Source organism: Anabrus simplex, chromosome 1 (assembly GCF_040414725.1).
Source record: "Anabrus simplex isolate iqAnaSimp1 chromosome 1, ASM4041472v1, whole genome shotgun sequence".
Taxonomy (NCBI): domain Eukaryota; kingdom Metazoa; phylum Arthropoda; class Insecta; order Orthoptera; family Tettigoniidae; genus Anabrus; species Anabrus simplex.
This window is the reverse complement of record NC_090265.1, coordinates 507,761,908-507,789,192: the sequence shown is the minus strand read 5'-3', so window position 1 is coordinate 507,789,192 and position 27,285 is coordinate 507,761,908. Positions and strand designations below refer to the sequence as shown.

Below are 27,285 nucleotides of genomic sequence, written 5' to 3'. Positions count from 1 at the left end.
GCTTCATCAGTCCGTGTGACGCGCCGCGCTCAGCTGTGGTATGACTGACAGTAACGTGCTTGAAATATTGTATAATTCAGATGAAAGTTTAATCGGAAGTAGTAGAGACAGTATAAGCAGCAGTGATAATGAAATAGATGATGTAGCAGTGGTAAATGATGAGAGTGACGATGAGGAGGAAACAGTACTTGGAAATTTCGTGTAAGAGACTATAGATAATTATACAGGTCAAAGAGAACTTTTCAACGGTGAATTCTGATTGCTAAATTCTCTAATAATACTCACACAGGTCACAGAGACAAATATTGAGAAATTACCTTATCGGGTTCAGCTGGTGAAAGGTTTGTTTACAAAATACGCTCGCTCGGGAGGGAGAGGAACGAAATATTCAAGGCCGGCGCGCATCAGATAATACAGTTCCAAGGTTGCAGGAAAGACATTTTATCAGGAAATTACCACACAAGGGTTGGAAATCCAAACCTCAGAGACATTATATCCTGTGTTCAAAACACGGCGAAAAGAAGACGTCAGTGTACTGCTGCCAGTAGTGTGACTTGAGTCCCTGTCTCAAAGAGTGCTTCGAACTCTTATCACACGGGACTAAATTACTAAGGAAATGTGAAACAATTATGTAATTATTTGCATATTGATAGTTCTGTCATAAGGAATTCCAAATTTCGTGAAAATCGGGCTACTCTTATACTTATAGTAACGCTTTAAGCGAATCGATGCATTTCAGTCGCGCGTAGTTGAAATCTCATCCGGCCGCGGAGTAGGAAGCTATTTAAATGGCTGCGACGCTGAGGGGTTAACAGTACCTGGGAAACTGGAACTGTACAATGATGATGAGATGATGATGATATGGACTGCAAATCTTCCATTGCTGGAAAGTCTGGAAAGTGGTAGAAGGTCTACGAATTACATGTTAGCTGATGTGAATGGCTATAACAAGAATGATCCAGTCCTACCAGGACAAATGGGAAACTACTAGTCCCAAGAAATAAGGTAGGCCTATTTAATCTTGTATATAAAAGCTACAGGATGTGGGACACAATACACTGATTCCTATATCATAAGCAATAGAAAGGAAATGATCAAGTATGTAAAAGAATGGAGAACTGATGAGGAAAGAACACATCCATGAAGAACACAGCAGGTGATGCTGAGTTTTCAAACTTTTTTGTGATTTCATGTTTGATGGTCTTTCTCCTTTCAGTCATCGTTCTCCCCATACTAACCTGTTTCCTGATCCCTTTGTAGCTTCCTATACGCTAATCTAATGTGTAAATATTGCCATCTATGGATCAGTATAGTAAGATAACAGGAAGTCAGCAAAAACCAGAGTACCAGAGTACCAGAACCAAAACCGCTGTTGTGCTCAAGGGTAAAAGAACTTACCTATTCTGCAAGTTGGGCGACTCAGGTGTCCGAGGAGCAGTTGGTGTAGTCATTAAGGCACAATTATTGTTCTGATTACCATGGTATCCATTGTGAAGAGGATGGAGACTAATGGCATCATTCCCATCCATGACTTCATCATCAAAAAATCGATATCTATACAAAAGAATAACAGAAGTAATGGAATGGAACAAACAAGTGACTAATAAGTCAAATATAGAAAGATAGCAACACACAACGGGATAAACATAATGGTAGGTCAGCATCGCCCTTTCGTGTTTACAAGTTGTCCTTGTCTCCTGTTCTACTGATCCCTCTTCTGATGCTAACCTGTCCTTGTGATTGTCCTGTTGTGTGTTCTTATTTATATTCTCATCTTTCTATAAATGACTTAAAAAGAATAATAAATCTGAACTATATAACAACTCCACTTTCAAATGAACATTCCATATGCTCTATTGATCTTGCAGTATATACACGGCATACAGAAATTCAAGCGAAAGGATCTTGGTTTAAATAGGTATTCTCCCTCTATAGCTGTAACGAATATCACACATATCAAAATACAGTCAATTAAACAAACATGTCGCATGCATACAAACAAAACAGCATGGAAAAAGGAAGGAAAATACTGTACATGTATTGAAAGCAATAGAGACACGTATTAATAAATATGAGCAATATTATGAGCTCTTTTACAGACTGTTAGTAACTATATCACGCAAATTTAGCTAACATACCGAGACATGATAGCAGCATAGGCTCAATACTGCAATCTACAAGAAAGGAAACAGAGCAATACAACACAATTAAGTTGAACATTTCCATCATCAATAAAAAATGGAGTGCAACAAGTTGGTACTGAAATATTCAACTTTATATAGGTGCAGTCTTCGCCTTCAAGTAAACCTTTTTAGAAAAATGTATGCAGTGCAATGAATGCAGCCAATCCATGGTATAAATGTGAAGTGCCTGAATTCACATCTTTTCTGGAAAAATACTGCAGGCAACATGTTCCTCACCAGTCAACATTATGCAAGAATCACTCTGAAGGCTGCTATGATAAAGCAATGTACAATATACGACAGTGTATAGAAAATGCTTTCATATTAGCTGGTGTTGATCAAATAATGGATGCTAAGGGTAGATTTATTGCAAATGTTGTAGTGGGGAAGCTAGAACTTGACAGCAGCTAAAAAGCCATGTTTGAACTACTGTAAAGAGCTAGACTATACAAATTAATCAACTATTTCAAGATTTGTGAATAACGGATTAAAAGTTCTGTGGCCAGCTTGCATCCGGGAGATAGTGGGTTCGAATCCCACTGTCGGCAGCCCTGAAGCTGGTTTTCCGTGGTTTCCCACTTTCACATCAGGCAAATGCTGGAGCTGTAACTTAATTAAGGCCACGGCCGCTTCCTTCCCATTCCTAGGCCTTTCCTATCCCATCGTTGCCGTAAGACCTATCTGTGTCAATGCGACGTAAAGTAAAATAGCAGGGGAAAAAATTCCATGGACAATTTAGAGAAAGTGCTCATTATTTACTGTGAAGCCAACTACGGATATGATGTTTAACCTCAGTCTGTAATTGTGAGTTACCTATACGTGCCGAAGGTGAAATGTATTTGGTTTATTTTAATAACCGATATTGCACATTAAAATTAAGTTAAGGTTGTTTACACCACTGTTTTAATGTTTTCTTGATATCTGCTCAGTTATATTTATATTTATATATATATGCCTATTATTCATTTTAGTGGCTAAATATAGCAGTTAAGGAGCATATTTTAGGTGCCTAAAACATAACCTTTTAGAGCCTAAACTTTCACTGTCTAGTGATGTATTCTGATGCTGCAGCATATATGATTAAAGCTGCAACTGCTCTGAAAGTGTTTTATCCCAATATGCTCCATTTTACATGCTTATCTCCTGATTAATTAGATTAATTTCAGCAAAAAAAAAAAAAAAATATATATATATATATATATATATATGTGTATGGAGTAAATTGCAAAATGTTTTGAAGAGAAATCCTGGTTATTCAACATTTTGCAGCATGTGCTGAATTCTAAATGGGGATGATATTGATCCACCTGAGGACATTTCTCCAGCAAAAATTCCTATACTAAATTCAGTTGTAATAACCCTAACATAGTGGTTTGTGAACATGTAACTTTTTCTGCCCCAGTTACATCATGTGACATTGAAAGATCATTCTCTCCACATAAGAACATCTTGAGTAACAAACATCCTTCACTGACACCAGAGAACATTGAAAAATACACGATTGTTCACTGTGCTACAAAATTTGTATAAATACGCTTTGAGTGCTGTAACTAAGAAAATTATAAGTTTGTATAAGTAAGTTATTGATTCTAAATAATATGACTCCAGAGAACACTTAAAAATACATAATTGTTCACTGTGCAACAAAATTTAATATAAAGTGAGTTCTGACATGTTAAAACTGACAGAATGGTAAGCTTATATTAATTATGTGATAATACATATTTTACTCATTCTACATATTTTGGTGCATTGTGTTACATATTTATGTACATATTTCATCACTTGATACTACAAAAAAATCCCAGCTCTAGTGATGAGTCATTCATAGGGAATGAGTCCGCCAAACAGTTACATGACATAGATGTTGATTCCCATAGGGAATCTGAAATATTTGTCCTGAATGAGTAAATTTATAATACCAATATAAATGGTCCGTCATTGGACATTATAAATTTTCCAGCTAACTCACTCTTGGTTGCCAGCGTTTCGCCCTCGTGTGCTAGGGTGGGCTCATCAGTTGGTACCTAGCACACCTACCAATACGCTGGCTAGTGCATACCGTGGAGGCCACTGCGTAGGCTAACTGGAGCCACCGGCAGTGCCAATGCACTAAGAGACTTTGTCTCATTATCAAAAATTGATGCCTGCTTGGCCATCAGATGACATAGATGTTGATTCCCATAGGGAATCTGAAATATTTGTCCTGAATGAGTAAATTTATAATACCAATATAAATGGTCCGTCATTGGACATTATAAATTTTCCAGCTAACTCACTCTTGGTTGCCAGCGTTTCGCCCTCGTGTGCTAGGGTGGGCTCATCAGTTGGTACCTAGCACACCTACCAATACGCTGGCTAGTGCATACCGTGGAGGCCACTGCGTAGGCTAACTGGAGCCACCGGCAGTGCCAATGCACTAAGAGACTTTGTCTCATTATCAAAAATTGATGCCTGCTTGGCCATCAGATGACATAGATGTTGATTCCCATAGGGAATCTGAAATATTTGTCCTGAATGAGTAAATTTATAATACCAATATAAATGGTCCGTCATTGGACATTATAAATTTTCCAGCTAACTCACTCTTGGTTGCCAGCGTTTCGCCCTCGTGTGCTAGGGTGGGCTCATCAGTTGGTACCTAGCACACCTACCAATACGCTGGCTAGTGCATACCGTGGAGGCCACTGCGTAGGCTAACTGGAGCCACCGGCAGTGCCAATGCACTAAGAGACTTTGTCTCATTATCAAAAATTGATGCCTGCTTGGCCATCAGATGACATAGATGTTGATTCCCATAGGGAATCTGAAATATTTGTCCTGAATGAGTAAATTTATAATACCAATATAAATGGTCCGTCATTGGACATTATAAATTTTCCAGCTAACTCACTCTTGGTTGCCACGGTATGCACTAGCCAGCGTATTGGTAGGTGTGCTAGGTACCAACTGATGAGCCCACCCTAGCACACGAGGGCGAAACGCTGGCAACCAAGAGTGAGTTAGCTGGAAAATTTATAATGTCCAATGACGGACCATTTATATTGGTATTATAAATTTACTCATTCAGGACAAATATTTCAGATTCCCTATGGGAATCAACATCTATGTCATCTGATGGCCAAGCAGGCATCAATTTTTGATAATGAGACAAAGTCTCTTAGTGCATTGGCACTGCCGGTGGCTCCAGTTAGCCTACGCAGTGGCCTCCACGGTATGCACTAGCCAGCGTATTGGTAGGTGTGCTAGGTACCAACTGATGAGCCCACCCTAGCACACGAGGGCGAAACGCTGGCAACCAAGAGTGAGTTAGCTGGAAAATTTATAATGTCCAATGACGGACCATTTATATTGGTATTATAAACAGTTACATGGAGTTTGATGATCCTTGTTAACTGTGAAGTGAACTGTTCTGGAACGACAATGTGCTGAGAAGTCTTGTGGGATTGCCCAAGTGAGTGAGTGAGTGAATGAGTGAGTGAAGAGGCAAAACAGAAAAAACAAATGCGAGTATGTGAACAAATTTAGTGTTTAGTAAAATACACCATCTCTCTGAGTAGTGATTCTTAGTTTGAAAGATCCTGGTAATCCACCACCACATCCCTTTCTTCTCAGCCCCTAATGATATTTGCTCCTGTCAATTACAGTAGACTCTTGGCTATCGAGCCTAATGTGGCGGAAGGTCAAGCCGGATAACAAAAAAGCCAGATAGGCCAGAGTTCTATAAATACTCTCTTCCGACCTAGCCGTACCATTAAAAACACCCTTTTTTATAACAAAACCCACTTTTATTAATATTTTCTGACTTCTCACATAGTACATGCTAGTTATAAGTTATGTACTTCATGTTTTTAAAAAAATTACAGGAAACATAGGATGATCTGCATTGTTAAGTACATACAAATAGCACTTTTAAAATAAATAAAACATTAACAGAAAACATAGGCCTAATTGTTACAAAAATGATTTAAAGATATTCATTACACACATGTGAAAAATCAGGCTTAACATACAAGGTTTGAGGTTTTAGAAAAAGTCTTTGATAGATGACTGCTTCTCCACTTTAGCCTCCTCCTGTGATGCAATATCCTTTCGCTTATGCAAGCAGATAACATCAGCCAGTGTTGCTTCCTCCTGCTCACTTATGTACTGCAGAGTGTTGCCTCAGGCATCTTGAACTTTTCTGAATGTAGGATGAGATTTTTTTCCTGTCATCTAAGAATGTTTCCTCCTCTTCTGTTACTTCCCCCACCTGCGTTAACATTTCCACAATATCACCGTCAGTTAATTCATCGACTTCATCATTTGCCATCCATTCCGTGATGTCTTCAGCAATGACATCCTCAAAGTCTGGTACATTTTTGAGCAGTGAAAAAAGATCAAAAATTTTATCTTTAACTTTGGTTTTGCACATGGATTCAAAGTAAAAATCTCCACCTACATGGTCCAAAAGAACTTTCCAAGAACTTACAAGTGATATGTCCAGAATCTCTTCCCACACTTCGGTCAACCACCTTGCTGATATCACGAACTGAGAAGACGCCGGTGATAACTTTTCTTTAGCATTTCAAGGAAGCCTTGGTCCATCAGCTGACAAAGAACAGTGGTAAAAATAATGCTTTGATATCTCCATCTGTGAGTTTGTCATTGGCAAGATGCAAAGGCATGTTATCAAGAAGCAGCACAGCTTTTCTCTGCAAATTGTTGTCTTTGAGATATTTCTCTACAGTTGGTATGAATTCATTTTGGAACCAGGTTTTAAAGATTTCTGAATTCATGCATGCTATCTTTTGATGTGTGAAATATAGAGGCAGTGATTCCTGATTTTTTAAAGCTCTAGCTTTCTGTGATTTCCCTATTAATGTAAGCCTAAGTTGTGGTTGCCGGCTGCATTACTGCAATGATATAGATGTTGATTCCCATTGGGAATCCAAAATATTTGTTCTGAATGAGTAAATTTATAATACCAATATAAATGGTCAGTTATTGGACATTATAAATTTTCCAGCGCGAAACGCTGGCAACCAGGAATGAGTTAGCTGGAAAATTTATAATTTCCAATAAGGACTATTTATATTTGCATTGCTGCAAGCCAAGATTGTGACTCAGTCCTTACTTTTCTTGTATCCTGGTGCCGTGGCTTCATTTTCTTTTTGTTTTGTTTTGTTTTGTTTTTTTCCTTTTTTTTTTTCCCCTGAAGCAAGCGTTTTTGTACGGAGCATCTTGTAATTTAAACCACTCACATCACAGTTGTACAATTGTTCCCCAGAAATTCCCTCCTCGTCAATTAACTCTGAAGATAGTCTTTAAACAATGGCACAGACTCACTGTCAGCAGATAAACCCGCTCCACTAAGGGTAATCTGGGAAATACTGAATCTTTTTTTTTTTTTTTACCACCGATCCAACTATGTACCTATGGCACTAAATTCTGAATTTTTTCCTTCTATTTGTCACTGACATTGCAATGCTTCTTTCTGCAATATCAGTCCAGCAAAGGGCAAGCCTTTTCCTCTCAAGTGTTCATTCCACAAAAATAATGCTTCCTTCAACTTATTTATGCTTACTTTTCAACATTATTTTTCTTACTTTCATTCTACGTCCACTACCTTGGGCAGCACACCACTTTGCAATTTCCTCTTGATTTTTCTTCCAGTCTCCAAGTGTACTGTTTCCTACGCCTAACTCCAAAGCAGTAGTTACGACTGTTACATCAGAATCTAGTCACCTTATAGCATGTAGTTTCTTATCCATAGTCACTACAACGTTTTTGTTTATCACCTGTTTTGTAACCTTTAATTAAAACACAAATGAGCACAAAAAACAACAATTTACCAACATACGCACTTTGGACATTCGATAAACAACTGACGAAGCAAAGATCACAGAGTTGCCAACAGAGCTGCTCTATGCATGTGTTCATTGTTGTTTGTGAGCACTGAAAGAGGACTTCTATGTCTCATTTGTTCACAAGATTTTTTCTGATAAAGTATTAACAATACTGTACTATACCTTATAATTGTGTCAGAAGCACAAGATGTATATAAAACATTTTTAAAGACCGCTTCGAGTTCCAGCAGAACCCCGCTTGCTAAAGCTTTGGAAAAGTACTGTACTGTACTACAGTACTAAGTAGGCCAGATAGTAACGAGCCGGATAGCCGAGATTCTACTGTACTTACATTGACCCACTGGGATCCTATTTTCCTTCTTTATCTTTGCTATGTTCCTAGTCTTTCATGACCTGTATTCATCTTTATCTTCTTATCACTTCCTGTCTCTTTCCAGCTTTCTTCTTATACTATACTTCCCACAACAAGACATATGATCTGTCAAAAATGCCTTCTCAATGAATGCCAATTCTTGTTTTCCTGTTGAAGGAAATTAGCTCATTGGTGTCTAAGAAGAAATGGATATTTAAGAACAAGGAACTATGAAGAGAAAGGGTATCTATTTGAAGATGACAGTGTATGATGATGTGGATAATATCCTTGTCTTTTCAGTTTTTCATGCTTGCCCTTTTCTCCTCTTTTTGTTATTCCCTCTTTCCACACTGGCCTGTCACTGTGTTTTCCAATGAAATGTTCTTTTTCTTGTTCCTATCTATATACTGTATATAAAAGGCAATGTCCTGACTGATTGTCAATCAATGCCCAGGCAAAACTACTGGCCATAAAGAAATTAAATTTTGGAAATACATTTCTACTACAGTGTAGGCACCTATTACAGAAGGGTTTCAAAAAAAATTCCACCTCAAAGAGGATGAAACAGAGGTAAAACCCTGAAAACCAAAATATTCATTCCTGCAAAACAGCTCACCAGACAAAGTTGAAATTTCACACAATACTTGCCACTTTATGTACTCGATGTTTCATAACACAAGTTTAGAAACAAAATTGAGCCCTTAAAGGTTGAATGAGGGTTAATACCTAAAAAACAAAACTATTCATTTCTCTGAAACCATCTGACATACGAGATTGAAATTTCACATGATGGTTGATCCTGTATGTCTTAGATTTAACTCAGGAGTGGTCTTAAAAACAATACACCCCTAAGAGGGGTTGGACAGGGAGGTGAGGTCTGAAAACATAAATATTCATACGTCTGAAACCGTTTAACATATATGTCTCAGATTTTAAATAAGAAGTGGTCTTAAAACAATACACCACTAAGGGGGTTTTGACTGGGGATTGAGGCCTGATGACAAAAATATTCATTTCTCTGAAACTGCTTGACATACAAGGTTGAATTTTCACCTGATGGTTACTCCTCTACGTCTTAGATTTCAAATGAGAAGCAGTCTTAAAAAAACACCCCTAAGGGGTTTTGATTGGGAGGGTGAAGACTGATGACAAAATTATTCATCCTTCCAAAGCACTTGACGTACGAAGTAGTAATTCTACAAGCAGATTGTTCTTTTATGTCGTAGGTGTCAAATATGATATAATTCAAATTATTTTACATCTATAAGGATTGTGTTCATGCAAAGGTTGTTGAAGTTCTAAAAATTAACCAAAGCTTCAAACAGCCAATACATTGGACCAAATTTCCAACTCTCTCTCTTCACCCCCAACAAAATCTATTTGTAAAGTTTAGGTGTTTAACTGACATAAACTTAGTACACGAGTGGAGGAAAATATTTTGAGACTCAATACCATTAATGGCACCTAAGTATTCCTGGCCACATCAAATGATGATATTTTGAAAGATTTAAACCTCTCAAATTACTAATCAAATTTCCAAAAGCTTAATACATTCAGTAGTTATTAGGGCAGTTCCACCTCAATTATTATCAGAGTAATTGGTGCTGCCCTCTATAAACATATAATTCTATGTCTCATATTTTAAATAAGAAGTGGTCTTAAAACAATACACCCCCTAGGGTTTTAACTGGAAGGGGTGGGGGGTGAGGGGTGAGGCATGATGACAATATTTTCTCTGAAACTGTTTGACTTACACAGTTAAAATTTCAAGTGATATCCTAGGTGTTAAATAACAGAAGGTTTGAAAACATTAAACCCCTCATGGAATTAATGAGGGTTAAAATCTAAAAACAAAATTATCCATTCCTCCAAAACCTTTAACATATAAATACACGTTCCAAATGACAGTATATATTTTAAACAGGAAATATTTTCAAACATTCCACCTTGAAGGGGTTAAATGGGGTTAGTCCCAGAAACTACATTATTCATCCCTCCAAAACCATTCGACATACAAATTTGTAATTTTACAAGAAGGTTGTTCTCTTATGTCCTAAGTGTCAAATATCACATACTTCAAAATATTTCCCACCTAAGGGGATCAGATGTGAGTTGACTCATGATCACAATACTCATTCTTCCAGATGAACTTAAAATTTTACATGAAGGTTGGTCTTCTTTGTCCTAGATGTTAAATAAGAAACGGTTTTAAAACATTCCAATTTTATGGGGTTCAAATGAGTGTTAGATCCGCTAGTAAATAATCATTCCTCTAAAATTGTCTGACATACGAACTGAGGACGTATTTTACAGGCTCAGCCAAAAGTGGACTCTCCAAAAATTTAAACATAGAAAGAGACCTTTCTGTTTAAAACCGTAGCAAAGCATGGGTACCTTGCTAGTCTTCCTATATATGTCTTGATTATAAGACTTCGGCAAAACACCTGAAATGTTCTATGTTAGCTTACCTGAAGCCATAGAGGTCCTCGCCTAATGAATTATCTTCATCACTATCTTCTGCAGCTACATACTGAACTTCCAGAGTGATGTCACCAGTCTGTCCAGACAAAATATCCACAGCCTCTTGATGACAAGCCTACATAACAGAAACGAAAAAGTAAATATTTCACCCACACCCTGCAATGACAAAGAATCTTCATATAGCAACAATAAGAACCTAAAACAAGACTAAATAAATGTCTAGTTTTTAGGTGTAAGAAGTTTTTATACAAGTATTAAAAGTTACTAATTTATTTCATAAGATATACTGTGAAACCTGATTAAAGCAGCCGCCAGTCATTCTTCCGAGAGAAAAAAAAAAAGCCGTTAGTATATGTGACCACTAAATTAAAGTAATTCTGGAATCGGAGAAGACGTCTATTTCATTATACGATTACCTACAGTAGGAGCAATAGTATATTAAAAGTAACACATGCGTTGACTGGTTAACATCCTTACATATTCAAAATTACAGTGAAACAAAGAGTATGTCTACATAGAACAATGGCAGTATGGTACTAATATAATGCAGGCTATTTTAAATTTACTGGAGAATAACATTTTCTTAATTCAATTGATTCACAGTGGTGTTTTTTGTAGAATTTCCACATCTCTATTTAGCAGCACACATTTCAAACTCTTCTAAAAGTTTACGCAGAAATAAAACTGTATTCTCACCATACTTTTCATATCAAATGTGACAAAGTGGCTGTATGCTGCATTATTCATTCGTATCCCAGTGCATTTGAAAATTCTGGCAAATTTTCTTGCAGAAATTCCTCTCTCACTTTCAAGAACCACATTTCTCCTTCCCTCTACACATTGTACCTTACACATTCTCAGAGTGAATAAAATGCTGCAACTGAACTAAATCATAAACTGTCAATAACTGCTTCAGATACTTCTTTCACCCCTGAGATACACATTAATAAAGTTATGACCAGCTGTTTCATTCAGGTGAGGTTGGGAAATGTGCCTGGTCACTGACCACGGTGTCAAGTGACCCCTTAAAGGAGGCGATATTAAGACAGGCAATACGGGAAAATAAATCGGTTCCAGAGAGGAAAATGGCCATTCATTGAGGTGACCATTTAGGCAGGTTTTACTGTATTGTTAAAGTACTGTTAAATATCCTTTGAAGGGTAAACACAGATGTTAAAACCTTACCAATCTCTCTGTACCTCCAGCAAGTAAAAAAAAAAATTATACCCACTGAACAATCATCAAATATAACAGTAAGTACAGTTAACTCCTGATTATTCATGTATGGGTTTTCCAGTTTGCAGGTTATTTGTATATCCTAAAGAGAAAAATAAATAAATGTACTGTACTGTACATTAATTTTCCTCCTCTTGAACTAAGGTTTTTCCAAGTTGAGTTGTTAAGAAATATACTTTTTATGGCAACAATTAATCCTCCACTGTGTAACAAAACAGCACCATATCCATTGTTACTGGTCTAGTATCTCTCTGAAAATTTAACATTTTTGTTGTTAATCAGTCTATATGGTCTTCAGTGTGTGCCACACCAAGTTTGCCTTGTGTTGCACCATTCTAACATCGCATTCTTTGGTGATGTCACAGACACATAAAACTGTAATATTCCCAAATGTGACATGCAATTCACCTCTATTAGACAGATGGAGCCTCTTGCCATCAGAGATTGACGAAGGATTTCTCTCTTGCTACTCCTTGCCTTTTGCTCTCTGAGAGAGTCAATAATGACTTGTGTTGAGAAGATGGAAACGTTGGGCTGTGAAATGATTCTGCTAAATTTTAAATGGTATTATAAATGGATTTCACATTTCCCCTACACGACTCTCTATCTGGAGTCAATGTTCATAATTATATAGAACCGTCGAGTTCTATCCTACGAGGTCTAAAGAATCTATATCACTTTTTGGTTTGTCAAAGTTATGCTGAAATTGTGTTCTGAGATTCTAGCTCAGCAGGCTTCTCATTATTCATTTGCTGTAGACCTTATATGTCTTTCATTTTGTACATCTGCTTTTTGTATATATATTCATACATGAGGGTGGAGGATAACATCAATCTGTGTGAATGAGGTGCTTGCCTGTGGTTTTGATTTGAGAATTATGAATTTCATTCTAATTGGTCCGTATTGAACTGAGATTACAAACCGGTATGATTTATTCAAAATTAGATTTTCTACCTATTCAATACAGTAATTTTTTCAAAGATGTTTAAATTACATTATAATATGGTACTAGTTTCGACCCTACTCGAGGTCATCATCAGCCGTGAATACTCATTTACACAATTAAGTCAAACTGTCCTAAAACAACATTTTAAATAAGAAATTAAAATAGATCATATTACAATAACTAGCTAAAAATTAATGTGTAAATACAAAGATTATAAAACAATATGATCTAATAGGCTGTTACGAGATGGTTATATTTAAAATCAAGTGCTAAAGTTGTGCCTCTTCCATGGATTCTAAAAGTATGAATGTTTTTACATAGTAATGAACAAATAGAGCACAATTGTAATAAAATATCATAAAATGATATTACAGAATATACTTCAAGGAAATAGTGGTCTCGAAATGAATTTTTCTTGTAAATTCTATTAATGATACGGTCTTAATTTGTCACTTATGTCATACACTATTACAAAATGGTGGCATATATACATCATAAGTGATTTTTACACTTTTGGTGCTAAGAACTAATAGTCTAAAAGTGGATTTTCTCGTATATTCCATTGATAATATGACCTTATTTTTGACACTGTTAAGTTATGCACTGTTACAAATTGTTGGCATATATAAATTGTTGGATTGAATTTGACATTTCAGGTGCTGAAAGTTCTAATTAAAGTTCTAATTAGTAATATGGCCTTGCTGATAATGAGTTTGATGCCAGTGGAACCAGAGTTGAATAACTTCCAGTAGAGTTGTGAGACAGATTTCAAGCACTGTGTGTGGTGGTGGAGTGAGTATTTGTGAGGAGATTGAAGTCTCAGTTCATAATGGAACAAATGGGCCTGATAACAATAAGAAAAGGCAAAAGTTAGCGCGAGGATTAGAGAGAGAGAAGATAGATAAGTGAAGTGAAGGGTACTCACCTTGTGCGGCAATGTGTGGTTCAAGGCTGTTAGTGCATGACTGGTGTGTGAGAGCATGAGTAAAGGGAATGTAGGAGGGAGGGGCGGGAAAGAGGGGAGAGGGCGGGGTAAGCGCGTCAGTTGTGTCGAGGAAGGGAGGGGAGGTAATGATTGTCTTTAGGGCGGAGCTGAGGGGTGTGGGAACAAAGCTAATTGTTTTGGAAAGGTAAGGTACTTTTGATTTGAGATCTTTTATTATTTTTCTTTGTGTCTACTAATGGCTGAGCTTGTTTGGTGTTGATATTGTTTTACGCTAATGCTATGCGTTTCATGTTCACCTTGGGTGAGGCGATATGAATATGTCATGTAGCGTGCATACTGTTTTATGGTCACAATTGTAACTGGATGAGCCTGGCCTACTATGCGGTGATCCAGGGTTACGATCCGGCTATTTGAATCAAGCTTGCGAGTCTGTGATTTTGCTTGTCATGCTGCACAAATTGTCTTTTAACGTATCTTGACAACCTCTATCTGTTTGGGCTTGCACATTCTGGTCTCAACGCTGCGCGTACGTTTGTGTGGATTGACTGGTTAGGTTAATGTTATTTTTCCGCATCTCACAGGTGTTATTTTTTCCACCATCATTATTCCTTTCATTACGTTTGCTCTCGGCTTTACACGCCCGGTTACTTGCTTATTGTAATAGATTTTTCTTTCTGTTTTATCTGTTATATGTTAGAAATGCTTATTGATCTCATAACTATGGCAACCTCTCAGTCCCCTTGTTTTGTTTCGTTTTCTTTTTGCCGGGCCTACTTCTCGGTGTTTTTGGTATCTGGGGATGCTGTCTCTTTGAATATAATTGTTGTGCTCACGTCTTTGAATGTATGATTGGAGTTTAAGTCTAGCATTACCGAATTCTTTGATTGTGTGGCTTTTAAAGTAATGTTCCTTCCTTTCATGCGTGTCCAACTTCTCACTCTGGAGAAAGGAAGGCTTTGCGTCAAGTGTTAATTTATTTTTTCCATGAACCATTTTGATCACAACTGTTCTCACATTTCATAACACCTCTGTTGCATCCTCGTTGATGTTCACAAAGCAGAATTCTGTGGTTGGAAAAAAAAAACATGACTGCGCGAACAATACTCTTTACGTCTGTAAACATGAGTACCTTTTTCTCTGTATCCCCTACTCGTTTTGCTGTTTGCATAGTCATATGAATTTCATGTTATGTTAATAAACCCTATTCTTGTGATCCCAATCTTATATCCTTTTTTGCAAGCTGCTTTACATCGCACCGACACAGACAGGTCTTATGGCGACGATGGGATAGGAAAGGGCTAGGAGTGTGAAGGAAGCGTCCATGGCCTTAATTAAGGTACAGCCCCAGCATTTGCCTGGTGTGAAAATTGGAAACTACGGAAAACCATCTTCAGGGCTGCCAACAGTGGGGTTCGAACCCACTATAATCTTTTATTCTGGGTATATGCCTTTTCTACTTCCTTTAATAACTTTAAGAGGCACAAATTCAGTTCCTGGCAGTCTCTAGCCTGTTCTGACCAGTCCACGAGGTAAGTATTTTGTGTGCGTTAGAGCTGGTTGGTGATGGAAAGTATAAGTGTTACCTCCTCTTGGCAGAAAAAAGAGAACTGTTTCAACAAAGAAGCAAAAAAATTGGAAATTTCAGGGAGAAAAAGGAAAATTTGAGAAAGGAGAGTCAGCTATTAAGTAGGCAGCAGTTTATGGAATAGCAGTACAAACTGCCTGTTAATTTAAGAAAGGAAGAACAGGAGGCTTCTGTATGGAGCAGTGATAGTGGTGGACTTCTAAAATGTAAAAGTTTTAAGAGTTTTACATATGAATAGTTAAACGTTGCACTTCTACAGCGTACAAAAGGTGCAGAAAAAGTTACCATCCCTGATACAATGTTTACACAGAAAGTCGAGTTATTCCATACATGTTCAAGGAATTGTATTACCTGTGTTATTTGCATTTTTTGTGCTCATGATTTGTCACAGGATGTAATCTGTTAATGACATCTATCTCGTAATTAGCTCCATCAAAACTTCATTCGATTCATAACTTTGATATCGCAAACTATGCCTGTAGCAGAACCTACTTAGTTTTCAACAATTCTGGCAACTAGCAAGAATAGCACATAAATAAGAAGATTATATATTTTTTTTTGTTAGGGCTTTACGTCGCACCGACACAGATAGGTCTTATGGCGACGATGGGATAGGAAAGGCCTAGGAGTTGGAAGGAAGCGGCCGTGGCCTTAATTAAGGTACAGCCCCAGCATTTGCCTGGTGTGAAAATGGGAAACCACGGAAAACCATCTTCAGGGCTGCCGATAGTGGGATTCGAACCTACTATCTCCCGGATGCAAGCTCACAGCCGCGCGCCTCTACACGCACGGCCAACTCGCCCGGTAAGATTATATTTACCAGACTTATTTGGAAGAAGGAATGTTTAAATTCAGTTATTATTATTATTATTATTATTATTATTATTATTATTATTATTATTAAGTAGAAAAATAAGTTAATTCCACACAACCACACATATTCCCTTGATGGAGATGCACATCAAACATACAGCCGAAGAGAGAACTTGCCGAGATCACCACAACCTAAGGTACACCAACATAGCCAGCAGTTCATTCAATTCATAACTTCGATATCGCAAACTTTTTTTTTTTTTTACTATGATTTCCTTCCATGTAATCCACTTCTCATCATCAGTCATTACCTCACATATCTGGGAGTTTAGTGCACAAATATTAATAAAATGTGTGCACATTCTTTTAGCAACTTATCGTGAAAGTGAACACTAACAATCTCTTAACACAGCAATTATTTACAAAATTGTGATTCTTTTTTATCTATTTTTTATTGTTTTAATGGATTATTTATTGAAAAACAGTGACAGTGGTAACAATGAAAGTAAATTTTTTGAACTTAACAATAAAATATAAACCACTGTAAAGTTCCTGTAACCTCGTGATATTTTTATGGGTTCTTCTTTTAACTTCCATGTAAAATAAATAACACAGCACTAAACAGATGGCGAGTAAGATAACATGACACTCAATACTGTACCAGAAAGACATTGTTCATATGTTTGTGGCTGGGTGAAATGCCCTAAAACAAGGATCAACACACAATGCTACATCACACTCCTTACACATGTACATGGATTCCCTTCATGCCTTCTTCCCTCTAGTATCACGCACACAGAACTATCAGATTCACCAAACTCAATGTCAAACTCTTCTTCACTCTCCATTTTCACTTAACAGATGAAGTACACTTAGATAGCAATAAATATGCAAAAGCTGCAAAAACGAGCTTCCTGAATCACCGACATCCACTACAGTTGAGTCAGAGACAACTTTTAGCAAAAAGAGGAATCTGAAGTAATAATTGTATAAGTATCTGGCAGAAATACTGAAAAACAACAAGAAATTATTATATTTGGACCTTTAAATTAGGTACCGATCAGTGAGCGACATTCCCGAGTATACTCAGGTTTTCATTTTAAATCTATATAAATAAAAATGAATCGCTAAATGTGTTGCTAAGCGCAAAACACGGGAACTGCTGGACCAATTCGGCTAATTTTTCTTTTTTCCAAATATTCACCGAAGTCCGAGTAAGGCTTTTACGAAGAGAAAAATTGGAAAAAATGCCAGGAAAAACATAAAAGCCCCATTTCTCTTTTTCCATTCAAACTGTTCATCTCTCTTTCCTTCTCCTATCTAATCCAGTGTGTTTGCCAAATGGCCGTAAATCTCAATATTATCGGTTAAAATGGGTGAATATCAGATTATGTACAAAATTTCAAGCCGCATTTGATGCCGTTAGCAAAAAAATGTTTACAAAATAATTGACTGTGAACATGTTAATATAATGGGATGTTACCTCAAATGCAAAATCTTCATTGCATAGAACTTATCATGTCATAACTCCTATTTTATATTCACTATATTTGTAAATTTTTCACTACTGATAAAGGAACATTTCAGCTCAACGTAGATAAGTTTGTTTTTAAATTTATATGATAAGAACATGCACTATTTGTGTTTTTTTTTCAGTCATGTTCAGAGATTTTTATGTGCATGCACGAAAAAGTCAGTCGCTGGCCAACTTCTTTGCTATTGGATTTGCATGGGGTATCAAAGTGAGGCAAATGGTCTTCAGATACGGAAGTTATTTTTAAAACAAACCCCAAGTTCTTATCTCGCTTAGTTCTCAGTTTGTGACAGGAAGAATGTCTCTTTGGGTTTTGGTTTCGCGCGTGACTCTGCTGCCTGGCTTGCTGTCTGGCTGCCTCGACTGCTGGTACGGATCTCCCAAACATAGTTACGCTCTCCAGACAGTCGCATGCAGTGTCATGTTTTGTTATAGTTGGAGACCTTTGTCTACCCTGATTGTTTTTAAATCTTCGCTTCTCAACAAACAAGTTCATAGCTCGCTTTTGCTATGACCATAAATAAATCCCAGGGGCAATCATTGAGTGTTTGCGACAATTATCTTGAAAACCCATATTTCTCGCATGGCCAATTGTATGTTGCCTGTTCCCTTGTTGGAAAAACATCAACTTTGTTTGTTTACGCGTCAGGTAATCAAACAAAAAATGTCATGTACCTTAAAGCTTTACAATGAAAAATATCTTCATAGTGTTGACTGGAATCAGTGTTTTCTATGATAGTTATTTCCTAAGAAGAAAGAGGAGTAAGTTTTGCCAAATTATCTTCACACTATCAACTTATCAAATTACTTGATTTGCAATGGGGGATAATTATGGCTCTGTAAAGGGATTTGAAGACCTGCTGAACAGTTCACATCTACCTTGCAGTCAATCAGGGTTATTTCTGGGTAGTGATATGCTGAGATCTACTTGAGCATTTCCTTATTCACAATCAAGATATTAATATTGCTGGTAATGAAAACACGTTTTTCCAGTAGTTTCTCACTAACTTTTGGTAGCAGTAGAAAATTAACTCATTTGATGTTGATGATGTAGTCATTTGCATTATTCTGATTTTTGCGTGCAGTACAGACTGAATTTGAGTTCGTTCCATTGTAATTTATTTTTGACAGAACAACGTCTGTCGGGTTAGCTAGTAAATATATAAAATCCTGAGTATACTCAGGCTTTTATGCTAAGAGGTTAAATAATTAGGTTCTTCATCTGTCGTTGTTTCTATATATTTATGTTAATAAGTGGCAAATTTTAGGAGGAAATTGTCCTTAGACAGAAAAGGTCCAAAATAAATCTGCACCGTATAATAATAATATCACCAGCACCAGCTCTACGCATTTCCTTTAAACATTGGTGGAGCAGTAGCAATTCAAGAGTGGGTGAAGAAGGAAGAGCAAACAAAACAAAACAACAAAAACAGCACACACAACATGACACAATTATAGTGCACTTACCTTTAATAAATCTCTTTCCAAATATGCCCAGGGAAGACAATACTGGAGAAAACACACCCCAAATAAAAGAGGTGAGAACAAAAGAGGTTCACTACCATTAAGACAATAAAACTTTTCAATCTACATTATCCCATTAAACTTTAAAAATAAAAATTAATTTGAAACTCAAAACAACCCACACTGCATCACTACAGAAAATACCTTTTCTAACCCGCAAAGAAAAATCTTTTACAGGTAATATAAGTGTGTAACTTAAACTCCTTTCACATTACATTTATTTAAACAATTATAAATTCAGATCAAATTCCTTCAAAATTATCAAACAAGTCATGTCATTATTTTAACATGGGATTCCATGTTATTAAAATATTAAATCATGTTAACTACAGTACAACCTTTAAAAGGTACTAAAATTGGTTCCAGTTCGATGAACTCAGTTCTTATTGAAGCCACTTTGAAAATAAAATCATGCAATACCATACCAATACACTCAAATAAATTAATCAATAAATAAAATAATTAAAATCCACAGAAGACTAAAATAGGAGATAATCAACTTGAAACATGACACACACAAAAAAATCACGAGCACATATCACAATAACGAGAAGCTGCTAACGTTATAATTTTCCTGTTTTGTCAAGCAGTAACCTTATGATTGGGAGGAATATGGCAGCTGCACAGACTTGGCCACGCTTTATTAATATAGTCGCTGTAGTATTTGTATGTTGTGTAAATGTGTTTACTATAATCTATTATGCACTTTAGTCATTATTATTATCATCATCATCACTTTGGAGACATCGGGGTGTCAAAATGTTGTCCCACAGAAGTTCCTTTACGTGCTGGTGTATCTACTGACATGAGCTGGTGTACATGAACCCCTTCAAATACAACTGGACTGAGCCAGGATTGAACCTGTCAGGTTGAGTTCAGAAGTTCTACAGTCTGAGTCACTCAGCCCACCTTTCCTATTTTTCTCAGCATCGATTTCATTTATAAAATGTCTGACCCTGCAACAAAGAGAACCAAATGTTCACTCCTTTCTTCAAAACAGGAGAGCAACTCCCATATTTGAGATCAGAATGTGTCTTCCTTGTGTGGTGTCTACTGGATTTTCACAAACTATTTGCAGTGAGGTTAGAACTTAACACTCGATGCTGACTATTTATTGGCAATGATAAATCCCCTTTTAAAGCAATAAAATATTTTTTGAGAATAGGATATTTAGCCCCTTATGATTATTCACTCTACAATTACAATCTTAAAATTGACATAATAAATCATGATATTTATTGGCAATGATAAATCCCCTTTTAAAGCAATAAAATATTTTTTGAGAATAGGATATTTAGCCCCTTATGATTATTCACTCTACAATTACAATCTTAAAACTGACATATTAAATCATGATGATCAGACAAACTGAACAACTATAGTTATTCTACAACTCGCATTCTTTATTAATTGTGTTCAAAACAATCTATATTAAAGAGCTTCACAGAGATCTTCACATAGTTACATGGTTACATATTCACAATTATTCATGAACAATATCTTTCAGGTAGAGTAGTATGGCAATGACAGTTATTTTAAGGGGAAAAATTTTCCTGGAATGTCAGTTTAATCAATTGTTTGAGAGTTAGAACACAGAGTATGTTTACCTGCTTCAAGTCAGTCCCATTGACAGAAAGAATTGCGTCTCCAACGTATAGGGCTCCACTGCGACTTGCCGGACCTTCAGCTTCTAATTCAGAGATGAGGATAGGAACGCCATGCTCTCGTCCTCCCTAAAACAGCCGTGAAGTTTCTAGGTAATGGAAAAATCCAAACATAAACACAATGGGCATCATTGATGAAAGATATCTCCTTAGAAAGTCTACTATTCAATGTCACTTACAAATTCAATAGAATAGGGAAAAGGACAGGTGGTGGAATGAGAATGTTCAAAAGTACATTATGGAGAAGAAGCTGGCTAAGAAAGAGACAAAAATAGCAAGAGAATCTACAAAGAGGCTAAGAAACAAAGAAAATTACTAGCTAATGCTAAACACAATGCACACTCTGTCTGGTGTGAGAGCATTTAGTCAAAAAAAAGGAATAATAATATTCAGGATAGCAAAACAGCAGGAGAGGAATAGCATCAAGCAAAAACAATAAAGAATACAGATGGTAAGGTGCAGTACAAAGACAAACAGATTTTAAACCGATGGATGGAATACTTCGGGAATTGTCAAAATGTGGAAAATATACGACCAGACAGAGTAACTGGAGACACAAACGTGGGCATGGTGCAACAAATCTCCAAGCATAAAGTCAAGATAGCACTAAGTCAAATGCAGGATGGAAAGGCAGTCGGGCAATATAACATCCCAGTGGAAGTATGGAAAGTTTTAGAAAAGAAAGTTATTACTTTTCTAACCAACCTGTTCAATGACATTATGATCAGTGCAGCAATGCCAGAAGAATAGAGGAAGAGCCTAGTGGCAATATTCAAGAACAAGGGATCCAATCATGCAGTATTTACGGAAGCATTAACTTGATAAGCCATTCAATGAAGATCTGGGAAGGAGTGATTGATAAGAAAATACAAACTGAGGTAGATATTGGAAAGAAGCAGTTCAGATTCATGCCTGGCAGGGGAACTACTGATGCTATATTGTTCTGCACCACAAATGGGAAAGAAAAGGGAAGGAAACAAAGAGTTTTCAGTGGTATTCATTTACTTGGAGGAAGTATTTGATAGGATCCCCAGAGACAAATTATGGTGCTGCTTGAAAAAGAAAGATGTACCTGAGCAGTATGTTAAGGTAAGCCAAGATATGTACAAGAACACGCAAGAAATATGAAATGTACATTAGGAGTCACAGAGGCTTTTTTTCAGGAAAGCTAGGAGTTTACCAGGTATGTGCTAACAGAAACAGTAAGGAAGGGAGCTACCATGGACAATGATATTTAGCAATGATGTGATATTATTCACAGACTCACAAAATGAAGTGCAAGTGTTGGTGGAGGACTGGAGAAAAGCTCTGGAGGATAACGGTATGAGGGTGAGCAAAAAGAAATGGAGCAGTGTGAGTGATTAACAATCTACTGTATAACCTTGCAAGGAGTAGCATACCAGCAGTGACACATTTTAAATACCTTGGCTCTAGCATAATTGACAAATCTGTAATATCTGAAGCCATTTCCGTTCAGTTTTAATTCAGTTATTTTTTAACTGTGAGGTTCTTAAGTCTGCCAAAACTAATTCCGAGTGATAAATTTGTGAACTACCTGGAAGAAAACATATGGTAACAGTGTTAAACCTGAAAAAGAAACAATTTAATTGAAATAGAATTCTATTAAACATGTATAAAATAATTAACAAGGCAATCTTGGAAGTCAAATCTCAAGCAGAATCCAGTCTGGGTAGAAATCTTGGAGAAAGGTTTCCAGCATGTCGTGTGACAAGAGGTTTCCAGCCAATCTGAGTTCATCACAAAACAATAAAATTAATATTTTTGTATAACAAAACAGACACCACAGCTAATGTACAGTAAGTTGCTGGATAACATATAATACTGCAATGTCTTTGAGTGTTCATAAGTAGCAAGAAAGGTCAGTTCTGGAAGTCTACCCCAGTTGCCATGCACATGTCCTAGGATCCTGTCCACATGGTGAACTGCTGCGCAATTCTTGCGAACATACCATCAGAACCCTAATTGTTGAAGGTCTATGACTAAAAGGCTACACACCCTATGAGAAGGTGCATGGTCTCTCAAATGATGGTAGCAACAGATAAACAGACATCACCACCACCACCGACTGTCACACAAACAAAAGGCTACATAATCGACCTGACTACTGTATTCGGTTTGAGACAAATGAAGATCAACTTGAAGGAATTGACCTTGAAGAAAGACAAATCTATGAAACCACAATACTGTACTATAAAGATAAATACAAGCTTGAGTCCATAAGCATCCCCGCCATCATGGTCGGTGCTTGATGGACTATCGTCCGGCTACTCATGGACTTCGCGAAGAGACTTGGACTAAATGCTTACAGACATCTTCAGAAACTACACCTATAGACCATAACAACCAACTTGAACCTATCCTAAGTACAGTATTTAAAAATTTTGGCAAAATAATATCTAATATCTGGTTAAGGTACTCTTCGTCCTTGTAGCAGCCTGCAAGTGTAGTTGGAAGATATCTAATAATAATAATAATAATAATAATAATAATAATAATAATAATAATAATAATAATAATAATAATAATAATAATAATAATAAACAAGCAATAACTAATAAGGAAATGCACAAGAGCACATTAGGCAATGGAAGTGAAGGAGGAGTCGATTTGGAAGAGTTCTACTCATATTTTATTGCTACAGACACGGGTAGTCATTTTCACAGTTATTAATTTATTTCACCCATCTAAATAATTCAGCATTTAACTTTATGGTCAGGTAAATTAAAATCAGTTATCATCCCTCAGCTTTCAAACTCAGCATCCACCAATGTCTTTCCGAGTGTACAGTTTTGCCAGAAAATTTACCCTCTCCCTCTCTCTGTGTGATTTGATCATACGCGAGACCCTCTCCCTATATTACAGGTGATATAACAATGTTTTTAACTGTTAATTAATATTGGAAAATGAGGCTTTTTGAGTAAAAACTAGGTGTGTCTACAATGAAGGTTACTTCTCCTAGGAAACTTTCTAGTTTTTTAACCAAATCAACATTTTTGACTTTTTCGACAATAACATCCAATGTAATAGTAATTAAGTGTGATGCAATTTTGATTTATTGCTGGACTGTTTCTAACATCATATTTTTCAAATCAGCAAGGATGAATGTCCCTTGAAAGATGATTTCACTATGTCCAAGCATTTTCTCAGTCTTGTTTTCTTCTTTTCTCTAATACGTTACAATCAGTCCAGTAATAAATCAAAATTGCATTACAGGTACTCAGTAATTTCGAGCTTTATTATCAAAACGTCAACATTTTTCATTTGCTTAAAATGTTTGCTTCAAATAAATACTCATTTCCCAATGTTAATTAACTGTTTAAAACTTCTTACACCACCTAAAAATACAGGGACAGGGTCACATAAGTACACATCATAGTGTATCCCTAAACTTTCTGAAAAAACTATGTTATAGCAAGATCTTTTGAAGCGTAAGTCTAGGGTTCGAACAGTCAGCATCTTCTTTCTACTGCACTCTGTAATGTTGCAATGCCTAAGAATTGATGTTTCTAATTCTTACAGAATATAAGAAGAGCTCTTCTACATGCCAACATTCTACGATGTGGCATGTTAAATGAAACTTTTTCTGCTCTTGGATTAAACAACCTATACCAGGTTTGAACCCACGATCTTGATATCTCGATGCCAATGATTCACAGGGTTTAACATTCATGCAACCCACCTCATTTGGGGAGAAAGAAAGGTTTCATTGGATCAAAATAAATAGATCTAGGGACACACCAGTGATAGGCCATTTAAGATTTCCTTGTAGATGAGATTAGATGCATTCCTCCTGATGTAAATACATAGCTCAGAGCCACATTTGTCCAAGGCCATTCTGGGTGTCTCTCTGGTAGCTCACTCCTTCATCCCCATGTGATATTTAAAACATTACTGTTCTCCATAAAATGATAACTACTAAATCAATCACACAACTTATATAGTGTAAAGTATATTTTTATCTTGGTAAGATTATGGAGGTGAACAAATAAATTATGTTTATAAGGTTTTATAATTAACCTCAAAATATGGTTTTATACGGTCAATTTCTTCACTGCAAACTATAACATACAAATGCTAATTGAGAGCTACCTTTCACAGACAGGTACATATCTTCATGAACTTGGAGCTTTTAATGCTCAATGATTCTTGCATACATATTTCTATCGATGGTTTAGGCAGCATAAGCCAAGAAAGTGCTCGGATAGCTATTTCTTCTTTGACTTGTTTCACTATAATTGGAATTGTTCATATTCCTTTTGCCATAGATTAATGTTTCATACACCTAAAGCTTCCTCAATAAATGCTCTAAACAGTGTTGAAAACTGCCTTAAAATCTGTTAGGTGGTTCTTGAGATTAGCACAAACAAACACAGACAGACTTTTACCAGGTTATTTATGATACAGAAAATAATAAAGAAAAAAAGAAATACCGGTAATAATAATAATAATAATAATAATAATAATAATAATAATAATAATAATAATAATAATAATAATAATGAAACAATAACAAAACAATTGTGCAGTCTTCTGAGCTGACGCCAATCAGTGACCTGTGTGTCTGTGCGAGGATGGAACCCTACCTAGCATGAATTCTAATAATGTGAATGTACGTAAATTCATGTCCTGGTTCGAAGATGGTACAGCTCTTTCTATGTACACTCCTAATGGAGATGAGCTGCATGTAGCATTTTAACCACATACCAGCCTTTCTGCCCTTCTTAAATCTCTGGCAATATTGGGAACTGAACCTGGGCCTCTGAGGATGGCAGCTAATAATGCTAACCACTATGTTGCAGAGGCAGATACTTAAAATCCCCAAAGCAGCTGAGAATTGAACCCAGGATCCCTTAGATCAAAGACCAGTATGCTAACCAGTTAGCCACAGAACCAGAAAAAGGAAAGGAGAAAATGAACTTTTACAAGTGTTCATATAGTTAACAGTGTGAGAGTTAGGAAACAAAATCAAGAGTGAAAGTGATGTAAGATTAAATCTGGAGCACAACTTCATTGTCAATATTTAACCAGCTATGAATTTCTTTAATTTTGGTTCTCATCTGGTCCATGATGGGATATAATAAAAGTAGTATGATCATGAAATCCTACTTCAATTTTCTCCTCAGCTTTCCCCTTCTCTTAATTAGGGGTCACTGTTCGTAACTTTTCTCTTACATTTCTTCCTGTCTAGTGTGTCCTCCTCATAAAGTCCCTTTTCTCTAATGTCCTCTGCCACACAGTCCTTCCATCTCTCCATTACTGTCACCTTTGGATATCTTCATTATATAAATAAAATTTTAACAATTCAATCTCAGCAGTTAATGTCTTCCAACTATTGACTTAAACAGCCAAGAGTGGCAAAAGCAGCCACCAGAGTAATCCACATTTTATCTCCATTCTAACAACAATATTAGATATGAAACTCTCTTAAAGGCAGTAACTGTTTTCATACAATATTTTCCACAGTTCTCTTATCTTCTAAATCTCATCAAGATCACCAGTCTGGAGCATTACTTACTGTGATAGATATACCTAGTCCTTCACCAGCCTCTCGTTGAACTTTCACTGTACGAGGTTCTCCGATACCTTGAGGTCCTTGAGTCTCGGTCACAGGGGGCTCTGGAAGGGCACCTGGTACGGCAGCACCACGACTACGGCATGTACGAATAATGGTCTTATGCCGATGTAACAGAATCTCAGCTTCTAGCTGACGCCACAGTTTGTCTCGAATTTCACCACGCATCTCTCGGCCAAGCAGCTGCAGCTGCTGAATCCTATTCCAGGCAAAGAATAAATTTTAGTAATCAATTATACAGAACTGATGGATCTACAGCACCTAGAAAAAGGCTAATCTTTGGTCAGAACTAACATGGTGGAAGTAAGTGTCCTAAAGGTGAAGTGATTCTCTAGCATGGTAAACCTAGTAATAATAAAGATAAATGTATTTTCACATTAAAAAGCAAGCTTGCAGTTTTGTACTATTGCCAATATTGGGATCACAGCCACAGGACTTCCAGTTTTATGTGAAATGCAAATCACAGAAACAGGACTTTTCACATCAAATATTCCACAGGTTCTTTCAATACTACATAGGCTTCCTCTTTCTTATGAGTGAGGGTAGTATAGATTGCAGATGAGGTAAACTGAAATGGTT

At 36.6% G+C, this 27,285-nt stretch overlaps 1 protein-coding gene across 1 annotated transcript in view; it reads right to left on the bottom strand.

Annotated features, from left to right (window-relative positions):
- Nucleotides 1-27,285, bottom strand: part of LOC136857030 (Golgi-associated PDZ and coiled-coil motif-containing protein) — a 524,409-nt gene that overhangs the window by 28,861 nt on the left and 468,263 nt on the right. Inside the window, exons 5-8 of the mRNA XM_067135379.2 lie at nt 26,650-26,905; nt 21,057-21,182; nt 10,853-10,980; nt 1,399-1,554 (exon numbers count right to left, since the gene is read on the bottom strand). Of these exons, the coding sequence (XP_066991480.2) occupies nt 1,399-1,554; nt 10,853-10,980; nt 21,057-21,182; nt 26,650-26,905 (666 nt within the window). The remainder of the gene's footprint in view (nt 1-1,398; nt 1,555-10,852; nt 10,981-21,056; nt 21,183-26,649; nt 26,906-27,285) is intronic.